We start from the raw sequence: 14,991 nt of genomic DNA on the forward strand, positions 1-14,991 counted from the left end.
TATTTCTTTATATGTGTATTATGCGTTTTTCTGGTTGGTATATAAAATGTTCTGCAGAAAACAAAACAAATAATCACGTGCACTGCATTGACCAGCTTCCATGATCACACTCAACTCGTTTTCATTTTATATCCATTTTAAATATCAGCTGAAACTTCAAAATTTAATATCTAAAACCTCTTACACAAGTAGAGGTAAGCGCGAATTGCATCCAACTTCACAACATTGCACCCTGCATCCCACTGCTAGCTTGCATCTGAAACTAAGCAGGGTTGGCTCTGGTCAGTCCAAAGAACACCAGGTGCTGCAGAAAGTAGTTTATTACGGCCAGTAGGAGGCACTTTTCCCTCTGTCTAAACACCAAATCCCAATACCCAGGGGGAAATAAAGGGACATTTCCCTGATGTAGTGTTATGGATGTTAACTCCAGTATCCTAGGAAAACGTATTATTTGGCCCACATCATGGGCACCTAATCATTGCCAGCTTCCAATAAGCCAGCAACATTTTGGAAAGCTTACAAATTTGACATCATGATGCTTAAAAAAAAACAAACATCTGGTTCATTAGAATTTAATTAAGTGCAAACATTTTAAAACACAGCATTTAAAACTATTTTGAACAAGATTTTCTCTGGAAAACAGGGCCACATTCCAGACCAACATTAAAGTCATCTGCCAGATAAAAGTCTTCCATCATATTTTCTAACTGTATCATGATATAGCAATATGATGCCCAGCTGTGCAGGGAATTAATTGGCACACACTTAGATTGCTATGTGTAACCAGACTAAAACAAACAGACTGGAACAAGAGCGTTCACTCAATTCCAGTGCTAGTTTTCATGGTCCCTGGTAAAAAAAAAAAAAAACTTTTGGAAACAAATTTCATTAGTCAACATACGATTGTGCTTCCAGAGACAAATGTACACAATACCACACCACGTAAGCATACCCAGTTACAGTCCACCTCAGTTTATAGTCTCTACGGTGCATAATCCCTCCCCCCAAGGAGTCTAAGTAAACAATATTGGCTGCTGAGGTGTGATCCTCAATAAGGCTCAAGATGGGACTGACTAACATTTGGCATTAAGGTTTATTGGCCAGAGAACCCTGCTTATTTATTTGATGTGATAGAAATAGGATGTTCTGGGACTGGGCATTTCTTTATTAACCTCACCAAAAGCATGGGGGTGACAGACTCTGCCGCCTGGCAAACACTTGATTACCTACTAGTAAGCACAGTTAACATCAGCTTTACCTTCGCTCACATGACATCCCAGCATTTACCTCTCAGAGAGGAACGCTGTTCCTTTCTTCATCAGACAATCCAAACTAATGCTATATATGCACTCTCATGTACTGCCAATTCAAAGATCTGACAGCACAGTGTCTAGCAGGCAAACGAAGGGTCAACGTGTTTCAGGACACCGCCGACTAGATGGAGGCTTCCTGTGACAAGTACATGAATGCTGGTGGCGTCTCGTAGCGGAGCAGCTTTGGCCGTCACGCTGGGCTTGACCGGGATGACTCTTGTGTCTGTGTGAGCCAGGATCGAGTCCCTTCCCTGGCTGAGCCACTGGAGGGCGCTGAGGATGCAGGGAAAGACAAGGGTTTCACTGCGCTGTCCGGACGCCACCATGGGGAGCGTGTCACGTGAGATGAGCAGCTGGGAGTCAGGTTTCTCCTCCTGGCCGTTGAGAAGGTGCCAGCTCCTCTGGTTGTCCAGGCAACGGGTGAGCATGTTCTCCACAGAGACATTGAAGTTTTGTTGGTCTGCCAGGGGAGAGGATGAGGGGAGGAGTTGTGCGAGAGGGTTTACATGTTATTTATATTTTTACCAGAATCAATGGGTAAAATTGAAATGGCTATACACAGTGAGGGAGTTTTTTTTTTATCCTCTGCTGATTTTGTACATTTGTCCACTGACAAAGAAATTCTGTCTAATTTTATTAAATTATAGGTTATTTGAACAGTGAGAGACTGTTCAAATAATCCAGAAAAACAAATTGTATACATTGATTTGCATTTCAATGAGTGAAATAAGTATTGGATCCCCTCTCAATCAGAAATATTTCTGGCTCCCAGGTGTCTTTTATACAGGTAACGAGCTGAGATTAGGAGCACACTCGTAAAAGGGAATGCTCCTAATCTCAGCTTGTTACCTGTATAAAAGACACCTGTTCACAGAAGCAATCAATCAGATTCCAAACATTCCCCCATGGCCAAGACCAAAGAGCTGATTGTAGACTGGCTGGAATGGGCTACAAGACCATCGCCAAGCTGCTTGGTGAGAAGGTGACAACAGCTGGTGCGATTATTAGCAAATGGAAGTCATGTTTTTGCAAAGGGGATCAAAATACTTATTTCACTCATTAAAATTCAGATCAACTTAACATTTTTGACATGGGTTTTTCTGGGTTTTTTTGTTATTCTGTCTAACTGTTCAAATAAACCTACCATAAAAATTACAGACTAATCATTTCTTTGTCTGTGGGCAAACGTACAAAATCAGCAGGGGATAAAATTATTTTTTTCCCCTCACTGTAAGGTCAGTAAATTTGGCAGGTTGCATCTTCAAAAGAAAGAAATCACAAGGAGAGCTATTATTTTACTAATAGAGTAGTGTCTCTATTTTCATGTTTCCAATCTGAATAGCCAGAACATTTACGATACCTACCGCGACTCAAAAAGTATTCACTTGGACTTTATCAGGTTTTCTTCCAGGATTGCTCTGTACTTAATTGCATCCATTTTGCCCTCTATTCTCACAAGCTTTCCAGGTCCTGACACAGAGAAGCATCCCCAAAGCATGATTCTGCCACCACCATGCTTCATGGTAGGGATAGTGTTTTCAGGAAGACATGCGGTGCTAGGCTGGTACCAAACCTAACACTTAGCTTTGTGGCCAAGAAACTCTTTTGGCCTTAACGGACCATAGTTTTCTACTCCCACATGCCTTTTGGCAAACTCTTGCTGAGATTAAATGAGAGTGGTTTTCTTTATGCCACTCTCCCATAAAGGTCACTATTGTGTGGCAGTATGCAGAGTGTCTCCCACCTCAGGCGTGGAAGACCGTAACTCCATTAGAGTTGCCACAGGGCTCTTGGAGGCCTCTCTGACTAGTGCTTTTCTCACCACGATACTTCGTTTTTGAGTCTGGCCTTGTGTACAGATTCAGTTGTCATATTCGCTCCATTTCATAAAGATTTACTTTACTGTTCTCAGTGGGATATTCAAGGCCTTGGATATATTCTTATACCCCTGATTGGGAAATTTGAAGAACCATATTCTGGATTTGCTTTAATGTTCCATGATGAAGTTTTTGTTAGGAATTCTACCAAATAATTGTTGGACTTTACAGAGACAGGTGTTTAATCTGAAATAATCTGCACTGCACAGGTGCACTCCATTCATGTAATTGTATTACCTATGAAGATAATTGGTTGAACCACAGCTCATTTAGGTATATCAAAGCAAATGGGGTGAATACCTTTGCAATGAAGTATTTTTTCTGTTTTATATCTGTAATTAAATTAGAACTATTTGCAAATTATTTTCACTTTGACATTATGAACGGATTGTTATTTACAGCAATAACCTGGGATGAATTACAGGTTTACTGTCTTGGTCAGGGAGAGAATGACTGGGTGAAGGGGTTACAACCAGCCACCTCTCATTTACTGCCTTAACGTTTTTGACCACCTGACAACCCTGCCATCCCTGTCGAACAGGACATTTTAAGTTCAACATTTCTATATTTAAAAGGACGCGCTGGAATTACCGAAACGTTTCACACCATAATCACAGGGTTCCTGGTTCTGCCAATCTGTGTCAGTGCCGGGAAGGTGTGTGGATCACAGCCAACAAGGGCTCAAAACATGACATTAGAATCCACGGTTAATCCACAGAAGAATAGACGAGATGTAAACCTGTTAAGGTTTTAGAGGCAAATGCCTGGGTGGTGTTCCGAAAGACTTCCTAATGACGTAGGGTAAACAGTACGTTTTGTATTCCTAGAATATCATTTTTGGTCACACACACACACCACACACACACACACCACACACACACCTTTCATGGCCAATCGCTCAATTCCAGCACACCCATTCAATCACAGAAAAAAAGAATAATACAATTTCCCACCTCTGGACAACAGAGCCTACAGCTAATATTCTGTCTGTTGTAAATTAAAAATGTAGAACCGTAAATAATACAACGTTGTTCCCCCGGTTCCAGAACCACTTATGCATGTCAACAATCCCAAAATGAATGCATTACCTGCGTTACAAGACGCAATGGCCTCCGTGATATTCGGACAGAACACAGCAAAGTCAAAGTGGCATGGCTGAAAAGACCAAGGGAGAAACATATCAACTACAGCCACCCTATAAACAACTGCACAGGGCATGACTATCCCACCAGGGCAGGCGGACACTCTTTCAGACGGTGTTATGCTCGTCAGTGTCGACACGGACAGTAATAGCAGATTTGCCCGCAACGGGAACTTAGCCAGGCACACTCACCACCAATAGCTTCAGCATGGCTGCAGAGTCTCTCTCCCCTGTGGAGTTGAACAGCAGTACTCTGACTACAGGGCCGCTGTGAAGACAAGGGCGGGGGGTCAGGGTCGCACAGAACTAGCAACCGCCGTGCCAAACACAGTCAAGGTGCGTGGACAACATCTGACATGATCACTGATCATTTCAACACACACCCACACACACACATACTAACCCTGCGGTCCTCTCCTGCTGGGCAGCAGCCTCACTGAACCATTGCACACAGGCCAGCATGCTGCGCGTGGTGTGGGCCCCGTCCATGAAATAAGTGACCGGGCCGTGGTTTAGTGTCTGGGTCCTTCCCGGCCACTCCGTGTCGGACAGCCCTACCGTCCCAGAGAAGGAGTAGGATTGAGACACCGAATATGCTGTCGGGTCAATGCAGGCCGTTGGGTATGTTGTTATTTTTTTCCACTGAACTGACCTTTGACCATGATGGGACTTGGACGGAAGCCTGCAGCAGGTAACACACCTTTACTGGTGTCAGTGGCGGGCTGAAAGGGGAGGCTGTTGTCTACAGGAGATACAGAAGACAATTGACCCAGAATAACTACACAGGCAAGCGTGCAAAGTCCAATAAACACAGCTGTATGTACCCAGATTACTCACTAGCATTACTGCCAATGTCAAAACACTAACCCACTACATAATAACTTATGAGTAACTAGGTGGAGTAATTTTAGCAATAACATTCAACCCTCACGTTCACCTCAGAAAATTCAAGTTTACCAGTAAACCTAATTAAAATACAATTTTTTTTTTAAAACTAAAATAACATACCTGTGGCTTTCACCCACTAAGCATTCAGGGCCCAAACTTCACATTTTATAATTAGTATTATAAACCAGGTGGTTTGAACCCTGACTGCAGTTTGCTTGAAGACTGTGGTTTGAGTCTGTATACCGGAGGTATGACAAGACATACATATTTAATGTTCGAATTGCATTGAGAAGTTGCTTATAACAGCCATAAGGCCTGTCATAAGGAGCACATGCCCATATATCACAGCTCAGGACTGCCTACAGGCACCCTTAGACAAGGTACACCGATCACATACAACCGACCCCCTGTGACTTACTGCTCAAGAATACTCCACATGGATTAACATGTTACATCTAAGCAGTAACTGATCCCAACACCGCAGCTCAGACACGCACATACCAGGAAGGCAGCGTCTCTCTAACCAGCTGTGGCTGAGCTGCAGGGCGAGGGAGGCGTTGGAGTGCTGATGCTGGCCAGCCATGCCCAGGTGCAGAGGTCCGGAGTCAGCCGGGTACTCCCCGAGCTCAGGACACACCCACAGCGGACACTGAGGAGGCGGTCACAAGGTGGAAGGGAGGAGTTAAACTCATTCAAGGACAGACTGAGGGATAGATGTGAGGAGACATTAATGTAAGATACAGATCTACAGTACAAGGTTCTGCTATGCAGATCAAATGCTCTATCCTGTGTTGAATCGGTTCAGGGTTTCTCGTCTCACCCCAATCTCCTCGGCTCTCTCTTTGAGAACGGTCATAGGCCCGTCTGGCTGTTTCACAGTGAAAGCAGGAACCCCTGGCTGAGGATAAACCAGAATTTAAATAACCTGATAAACTCCAAGTGTACGGAAAAGCTCGGCATATGTCAAATGTTAGCATCAGTGCCTCTGTCAAGGTCACACTACGATACATCATGCAGCACAGGAAAGTTAGATTTTAAATAGGGCTTTAAAAAAAAAAAAAAAAATGAAATAACTGGTAAATCCATTAACCTACGATGTCAACACCTGTTCCATCCTAAAGGTTCTGTTCTGAACTAAACATCCTGCATAAACTATCAAAACTAAGGCCTTGACCAAGCAAATGCACACGGTGAACAGAGTTGTATTCATTTGTGCATACCACCCAAAAAAATACATTGGGAGTGTAAAACCTCTATTGCAAAATATTTTTCAATACAACTTCCAGTAGTTCCCTCCCTTTGGCTTCCTTTTGGCTGCGAGTGAAAACATCTCTGCAAAGTCCAAGTGAATTGACCATCAGCCACGCTCACCTTAAAAATCCCCCCTTTCTGCCAGGCGATTTTCTCAATGGTGTCTCCCAGTATTGAGGTGTGATCTATGCCCAGGGAGGAGATTCCACACACCCATGGCCTCCTGTGAGAAGAAACAGACAGCACAGAAACGAGTGTGTACACGGCTGAACCATCACCACACAAAGACAGCAGGGCTACAGACTGAGGGGTCATTGTGAATCAGACTTCAGTTTTGTTAGTTACATGTTCAGGATCAGCAGTTTATGTTAATTAAGATGCAGGGTGAGAACAGAAATGAACTGGTGTGGGGCACCAGGGCGAGAACAAAAATGAACAAAGAAAAATAATTGTGCTGTGCTGCAGGGTGACTGAGGAGTTGGGATTGAGTGTGGTGGTGTCCCAAACCCATTAAGATTTTGGGTGTCCACCTAGCAAAGATATTCCAACTCTGGCCATGGGCATGTCTTAACAGGTGAGAATGATTTGCACACAACAAAGCCTATTACAGGAAAGGACTGGTATCACTGGTTTATGGTAATATATGGTTATATAAACAACAACTACATGTCAAATCTGAAATCTTTTGACAACTGCACATCTTTTGAAAATGGCCTAAGCTAGTTCATTTTAAAAGTTCAGTCGAGCCCCCGAGTGGCACAGTGATCCAAGACACTATCCAACGTTACTGCTGCCACATTGCGGCAAGAACTCTGAATCCTAGTATCAGCATACCTACTGCAGTGCACGCTGTCTCAAGGCTGCTCGGGCGGAGGTCAGAGAAGAGAATTGACTCTCCTCCATTCCATCTGCATCCGTGAATACTTCAGAATACTACCGGTCTCAATCTTCAACATTCCCCATGCCTCATCGCGACATGGAGGTTAGCGATGAGGCAAAACCAAAATTGAAAATTAAACATGAAATTGGGATCTGAGAGAAAGGTGGAAAACTGTATTTTCTGTTCAACAAACCTCTTGAAATAGCACCTAAAGTACAGTGGGGAGAACAAGTATTTGATAACCTGCCGATTTTGCAGGTTTTCCTACTTACAAAGCATGTAGAAGAAATTTTTATCATAGGTACTCTTTAACTGTGAGTGACAGAATCGGTTCAGGGTTTCTCGTCTCACCCCAATCTCCTCTGCTCTCTCTTTGAGAACTGTCATAGGCCCGTTCGGTATGCTAAATAGGCTGTGTATCAAATACTTGTTCTCCCCACTGTATCTTCCTCTCGAAATTACCAATAAATGTAGGCATTTTGGTGCAAAATGTGACACAGCTGACAAGACCTTGTCATATCGTGCAGTCACGCTAAGATGGTGGAGTGTCTCTGTGGGTGTGTTCAGTGAGACACAAAATGTGAATTAGGCATGCAGCAGTAGTCACTAGACATTGGCACTTGGCCAGGACCCGGGGGTACAGTTCGAGTAAATCAGAAAGAGCTGCAGAGAGCGGAATTCCATAAGAGCCCAGTGAGCAAATGATCAGCTCAGCTGCTGCCACCGTAACCATTAGCTGACATCTAGCTAAAAGGTTAACGGTATATGTGGACCATAATACTGAAAATGTTTGGTTTTTTCCACCCCATCCCATACAATACAATCAAACTCAATGGTTCCTACCTGATAATGTTGGTACAGTCGTAGGCACCACCTATCCCAACTTCAATCACTGCCAGGTCCACCTGCATCACAAGAGGAATTAATGGGCTGTAGAGCTACACTACCGTCACATTTATTTATTACAGGAAGCGAAGTTTAAAGATCTCAAAAACAAAATGTATTTAGAACAAGAAGCATTGAGGCAGGACATTTATTTCAATCCACTTCCTGGTTTAATTTGAAATCGAGGGGGCCACGCTTTTGGCAACGGAATGCAGCTGGAGACACCAGACACTCACTGCTTCAGCAGGGAGACCCAGAATGGGGGGTACAGGAGCAGTTATAACATGTTATAACCTAACAGACAGAATTAGCTCAGCCTCTAGTTCTGATTTACATTTTATAGATTTGTCTAATATGAAATTGACATAAAGGTGAACCACATTACAAGATTTAGAATAAAACACCTGGACTCAAAATGTTCTTGTCGAAATGACGTGGAAGCAACGTTTATTCAACCAGTCTGCGCCGGAGAGGGAAAGATTAAATGCTGGTATTGGCATGACAAACTACCTTTTCCTGCAGGAACACGTGGAAGGCCAGGATGGTCAGGAAGCGGAAGTAAGCAGGCATGCTTCCCCCGTAAGCGTCCTGAGGAGGGTCAAAGATCATCAGGATAATACTGCCACACTAATTGTATCTCTTTAACATCACAATGATCTGAAACGAGCAAAGGGTCCTCGAAAAAAATTAACCACTTTTGTTTGGTGAATCTCAAGAAGCAATGTACACAGTGAATAGGCTTCATGTTTGGCTTTTAACCATTTTGACCAAAGAGTTGTTTGGGAGTCGAATGAGTCATGTTAGGTGAACGGAGCCTCATGAGCCGGGCTAACCAAAAACACCAGCGGATGTGACCTCAGCATTTAAGGGTCGACAGATAAAACACATGACATCTATGGTAAATTAGACAAAGCGTGCCGTCAGTCTCATGACAAGCACGCACTGATCATTACAGGACAGATTTTCCCATTTCCTTCCCAAGCTAAATGATCCCTCCTGACAGACAAAGACAGGAAAACTACACAGAGTTAGCCCGAATTGAGACCACAGACAAAACCAAGACAATATTAAATATCATCTGAAAGCAGAAATCTAAATCTTTGGTTTTCCACACCTACCTTTGTTTCATATAGCCGTCCGTACACCTGCCAGAAATATTTTGTGAAGAGCTCTTTGCTGATTGGTTTTCCATTAATTCGTATCCTCTCCCTGACTTGTACCAAATGTGGCGAACTGCAGTCAACATAATAGTTGCAGAAATGTTAAGTCAAAAACAGAAATGTTTCATGAGCACGGAGACAAAGCATAGGTCTGTACTTGACAAAAACAGTAGTCATTGACAGAATTAGATAAAAACTGCATGCTTTTTCCCTTAATAACTGTTCCTGCACTTTTGTGAATAACGTCACGGAGGAATTCAGATGACTGTCTGTGACCATTCACAAGGGGTGGCAACCATTAGCACGCATGCCCTCACTCTGCATCAACAACAGAATGCGTTTTAACAGTATTAGGCAAAACTGTTCTGGTTTGGACACTTCTTGATATCTACCTGTAAAATCCAGTCTGAAAGCCATAGCTTCTCAATATCTGCTCGGTGAAGGCGCATGTTGACCCCTGAAAGGAAAAACACGAACCTTCTCATACTGCCATATCAAGCTTGTTTACTACATTTGTTGGCACATGTTGCATAGTGACCTCAGGGAAGGCTTGGCACACATCCGTGAAACACACAGGTTCACTCACCTTGCCCTTTGTTCCCGTGACATGAATAATGTTGAGATGGTCAAGGTCTTCCACCTTGAATCATGAACAATGAAGCATTTAGGAGAGTGACAAATACTCTAACAAATTTTAAAATTACAATTCAGAACAGAAGTAGCTACTCCAAAATACACTGAAGGGGGTAAACGCTGATTACAAAGGCATAGTAAAACTTACACTCAGGCCTGCTCGCTCCAAGAAGCCCCTCATAGCCTGGAGCTGGAGTTGGGGATTACCACGCTCTCGACGCACCTGCTCCAGGAGGCTGGCGTTGGTCTGGAGGGTGTTGAGGGTGCACACTGCATCCTACAGTAGCAATAAACAGGGCATGTTGATCAGAACCCATCTGAATAGTCAAGTGTTTCCCAACTCTGGTCCTCCATTACCCAAAACAGTACACTTTTGTGCTGTAGCCCTGGACAAGCACACCCAGTTCAACTCAATGAGAGTCTGACAATTAGTTGAAAAGTTGAATCAACTGTGCTTGGCTGGGGCTACAATGAAACTGAACTGCTGGGAGTAGAGGCACCACTGGAAAAGTCCATTGTGCTAAAGGAAAATGTTGCCAACTGAGGATAATTTGGTAGTGTTAAATACGGATAATAAAATGTTAGCTGAATAATGTGTCATGCAGCTAGGCCTAAATTTCTAGCAGTCGTAACTTTTTACACGGCATTTACTTTGTTAATACTAGCTACCATTTCTATAACCCCAGCCACATAAATGACGAGCCAGATAGCGTACCGGATGTAAAAATCTGAAGCATCAAGAAGTAATTTCCTTTCCACACGGGGAGAGAAATCAAAGTGAATGGGCAGTGGAAGCGGAGCTAAATGAAACTTGGCCGATATTCTGAAGATTTTTTTTTAACTCGATGAAACCACTGATGTCAACAAAGTCCTGTTCCCAAGGCAATAAGTTACGAACAGGGTGAACTTAGTTTTATACAAGTTAACCTTTGCCGAAGTCTCTCAAACGCTATTTATAGGAGCGCTGAAATGCGAATATTGTCCAATTGGGATCTGGCTAGCTCGTGAATGGCTCCGCCTATCGTAACTTATTGAAAGCGAAAGTTCCAGTTTTTAGTTATCTTGGTAGTTAGAATAACTCATCTTTGGTATAAATTAAGTAGTACAAGCCCGTTCGTAGAAAAACGGCGCACGTGTACCTTTCCCTCAAGTAAAGGTTATGTTTTAAATGTGTTAACTACTGTAGGCTAGCCGGATTACATTTCTATTTGCGAGGGCAATTTAAGTGTTTTACAAAACCAAAGCGTTCGTTCGCTTTGCAGCAACTAAAAGTTAACAGAACCTTTCTAAAACGTGACTCGTAACTGTCAACCATAACTTGAAAGCAGGTAATTATTCCCTTTCAAGCCAGTCCCACTGACCAGCGAAATATTTCGGCTGATGTAATACCTAGTATTAGCCTCGTAGGAGTTAGTGGTACTGTACACTAGTTAGGTGATATCTGATAATTCGATGGAAAGCAGACTGTAATGACCGTAACTCAGAGACCGGAAAGTTGCATTACGTTTCGTGAGACAGTTGTCAAATTTGATTGGCTAGCTAGATAGAAAATTGGTTGTTCAGTGGTGACATGATAGCTAGTTATTAACTATACATTGAACGCTTACTTGATACTCCATTCTGGGAAGACGCGGTTCTGCCTTTGTACTTGAAAACTTCAATGTGGTAACTGTGGACGACCAGTCTTTCTGGTGGAGGAACGCGGCAAATACGGAGCCACGCTCCCACACGCGAGAGAAACGAACCATCATGAGGCTAGGATGCACAGGAAGCCGCGGCCAAATTTGGGCGATATTCCTGCTGAACATGTTCGTCGTCATGCCACGCCTCCTGCGAGAGATGAATTGAATTGTGTTAGTGTTTTCTCGTGCCATTCTCATAAAGACGAACATTGTTTCAATATGACCTGGAGAAAAACGTGTTATATGACAACCAAAATGCAAGCAAATGAGTTGTTCACAGTGCACCATACGACTGTAAGACAAACGGACCAGGCCTAAATCGGTCGAGCTGCAAACTGTCCCTTGTTAACATTTCCACGTGCACGAAAAGCATAGAAGTCTCTAGGCACTCCTCGTGTGTGTTAGATATTGCAAAAACAATATACAGTTGATGTGTTGACATCTCTCTGCTGCTCTAGGAGCTAGATGTAGCTCTTCGTTTTTTCCTCTTTCCTCTACTTGATACCCAACTGCCATTTACAGTGTTACCGCCATCCGCTGTACTGGAAGTGCAATTTGTGTACATTTATTTTAGCAGTACTCCACAAGGTGGCACTCGTGTATTACCTCGGTGGTGATATTACTAGGTATGAAAACTAGGATCCGCTTTCGAATTCGCTGGAGGTCCTGGTGAACTCACTATTTGCTGCCATGTTTTTTTTTTCATCATGGATTTCCTTGACTTTACTGAACCAAAGAAAATCTCACTTTTAAAATATCATATTATGTAAATTCACATCCAAACAATGTCATTCAATTTATAGAATTTCACAACATTTTGTTTCTTTAATAAAATTGATGGGTCTTGCCAAGTTTATGTTTTCATTTTAGAATGAATATGCATAGGACACGAGGAATAACAGAACAAATGTATTTAATTTAATCATGAAGGCATTTTGCAGAGAATTGAGTGCCAATCAGAAATGAGTTGCAATCTCTTGAATGCCAATCAGTGGTGGTTTTAGTGATTTGGGGGTCCTAGGCAGAGACTGGTTGAGGTCCCAACATCACGTATTTTTTACCTAATCCTCATCAAAGCCATACTGGTAACATTTTGAACATTCCTTCTTTTTTTATTGTTGAATGGGACTGGCACTTCCAAAGACACTTGCATTGCTGCCCCTTTCAGTAGAGTAAATCAATAAGTTTTAATTATCTGCAGGGTGTATACTGCCTTATATGCTATGACTACTGTGAAGCATGAAGCACTTAGCCACTTAGCACATAATCAAGATCAATCAAGTGCATTTGTAGTGTAATGAATGATGTGTTTTGTGAAGGTGCTGTGTTGTCTGGCACCTCAACTCAGTGGGACGTCACACCAATGGGCCTATTTGCTTGCTGAAAGGAACGGACATACACTGTGGGGGCCAAGGTAGCCCCATCCGTTCAGACGAACCAGGTGTGAGGATGGACAAATCAACAAAGTTAAAATATGACTTTCGTTGGATTAACTGCACTGACGTTTGGTCTTTTAATGTGTGAACTCGCCAATAGATTTTCAATGCTGCACATGCGTTTGTTACATGTACATTTTTACTGGAGGAAGAATCCTGCAAGACCATGTGTCAAGCTTTGGATGGTGCTAACTGAATACACGTAAATGTGTGAACGCCGGTTTGTTTGTTTTCAATGTTTTCGCCAGGGTGAGGTGATCCTATTATAGATGCAATGGGGGCGTTTGGAATCGGTCCGTGTGGTGGGGATAAATAGGGAAGCTTGACTTATTGAAGCTCCTAGCACACCTTTCGTGCTATACTGTAAATGCTTATGGTATACTTAGTAGACTAGTCGGGAGGACGTTGAATCGTGTTGGTATGTAACTATGTTTTGTATGGTAACTTTACTTCTTGATTGGAATAAATTGTATGACTTTGAATATTGATTACCACGGCATTCCTTGTTCATCTTCATAGTCAAGCTCATAGCGCTACTGATAATTACACACGCATAAATACATCTATGCGACCAGATTGGCACAGTCCAAGTCAGGGGCGTTACTTTTGGGGGTTCCTGAATAGAACGTTCCGCCTATTGATATTTGCCATTGGTCTGGTGGTTTTTATTTAGTGGGTGCATTTATGTAGAGACAATTACAGGGTCAGTGAAAACGATGTCTGTAAGTGCTTCCATATGACAACCTCTAGCTACAGTTGTGCTCATAAGTTTGCATACCCTGAAAGAAATTGTGACATTTTGGAAATATTACTTTTGAAAATATGACCGATCATGCAAAAAAACTGTATTTTATTTAAATATAGTGATCATATGAAGCCATTTATTATCACATAGTTGTTTGCCCCATTTTGAAATCATGATAACAGAAATCACCCAAATGGCCCTGATCAAAAGTATACATACCCTTGAATGTTTGGCCTTGTTACAGACACACAAGGTGACACACACAGGTGAAAATGGCAATTAAAGGTGAATTTCCGACACCCGTGACTTCAAATTGCAATTAGTGTCTATGTATAAAAAGTCAATGAGTTTTGGAAAATTCAGGGATCTCTTGATACCAAGCCAAGGTCAGGTAGACCAAGAAAGTTCAGCCAGAACTGCCAGAAGAATTGACACAAAGAAAAACCCACAGGTAACCTCAGGAGAAATACAGGCTGCTCTGGAAAAGACGGTGTGGTTTATTTCAGTTGGCAATTTTTGTTGTTGGGGGATACTAAGAGATGCTGTTGCCTGGGTAAATGCCAACATGGGCCTCTTCAAGGACCGGGTGCAAGTCCCCACCCCTGAATCACGAGGAAATAAATGTGCAGATGTACAGAGCGGCCTCAACTCTAGAGGAAGAACAAGAAACTCTCTACCCATTCATGTCTTTTTTAATGATTTTGAAGACACTGAAACATTCATGGACAAAAGAGGACTTAGTATTCATATTGAGTTTCTCTGTTAATTTTTTGTTGTTGATTAGGATACCTATTAGCTGTCTTTAAACCATCAGCTAATGTTGGTTTCCATACAAAAAAAATGACAAGATCCAGAAAACACAATATAGTTTGAAGAGACAAAGACAAAAAACAGTTTTTAGCAAGAGTAAACAGGAAAGTGTTCACTGGCCATATAACACGATGCATTTTTTGATGGGGTGATTAAATGTTTAATTGTCCAGCTTGCAAATCATTTAATAATTTATTTTAGGTTATAACATTAACTTAGTTTTTGGACTACATTAATTGTATTTCAATGTTATTTGTTGTGCTCTTTTGGACCTCCATTGTTGTTTTATT

At 42.3% G+C, this 14,991-nt stretch overlaps 1 protein-coding gene across 2 annotated transcripts; it reads right to left on the bottom strand.

Moving 5' to 3' along the window:
* Nucleotides 1-424: 424 nt before the first annotated feature.
* LOC105021791 (folylpolyglutamate synthase, mitochondrial) lies at nt 425-12,246 on the bottom strand. Of its 2 annotated transcripts, XM_010889712.5 has the most exons (16): nt 12,020-12,246; nt 11,636-11,858; nt 10,177-10,305; nt 9,982-10,035; nt 9,788-9,852; nt 9,354-9,468; nt 8,746-8,823; nt 8,194-8,255; nt 6,591-6,693; nt 6,040-6,117; nt 5,721-5,868; nt 4,984-5,073; nt 4,735-4,885; nt 4,524-4,599; nt 4,279-4,345; nt 425-1,773 (listed from the first exon to the last, which is right to left on the bottom strand). In XM_010889712.5, exons 2-16 carry the CDS (start codon nt 11,846-11,848, stop codon nt 1,391-1,393), a joined length of 1,812 nt encoding a protein of 603 aa, XP_010888014.2. In that variant the 5' UTR covers nt 11,849-11,858; nt 12,020-12,246; the 3' UTR covers nt 425-1,390. The 2 variants fall into 2 exon arrangements, with proteins under 2 accessions (XP_010888014.2, XP_010888015.2); XM_010889713.5 differs by lacking the exons at nt 11,636-11,858; nt 12,020-12,246 and adding an exon at nt 10,744-10,914.
* Nucleotides 12,247-14,991: the final 2,745 nt, after the last annotated feature.

The sequence above is a fragment of the Esox lucius genome, chromosome 14 (genome assembly GCF_011004845.1).
Source record: "Esox lucius isolate fEsoLuc1 chromosome 14, fEsoLuc1.pri, whole genome shotgun sequence".
Lineage (NCBI taxonomy): Eukaryota > Metazoa > Chordata > Actinopteri > Esociformes > Esocidae > Esox > Esox lucius.

Excerpts from the sequence above, each read along its gene's own strand:
- LOC105021791 (XM_010889712.5), bottom strand. The coding sequence starts at position 11,848 with ATGACGACGAACATGTTCAGCAGGAATATCGCCCAAATTTGGCCGCGG. Across the intron at positions 5,074-5,720 it reads AGAGAGACGCTGCCTTCCTG|ACAACAGCCTCCCCTTTCAG; the intron begins GTATGTGCGTGT and ends TATCTCCTGTAG. Across the intron at positions 4,600-4,734 it reads CAGCAGGAGAGGACCGCAGG|CGGCCCTGTAGTCAGAGTAC; the intron begins GTTAGTATGTGT and ends TTGTCTTCACAG.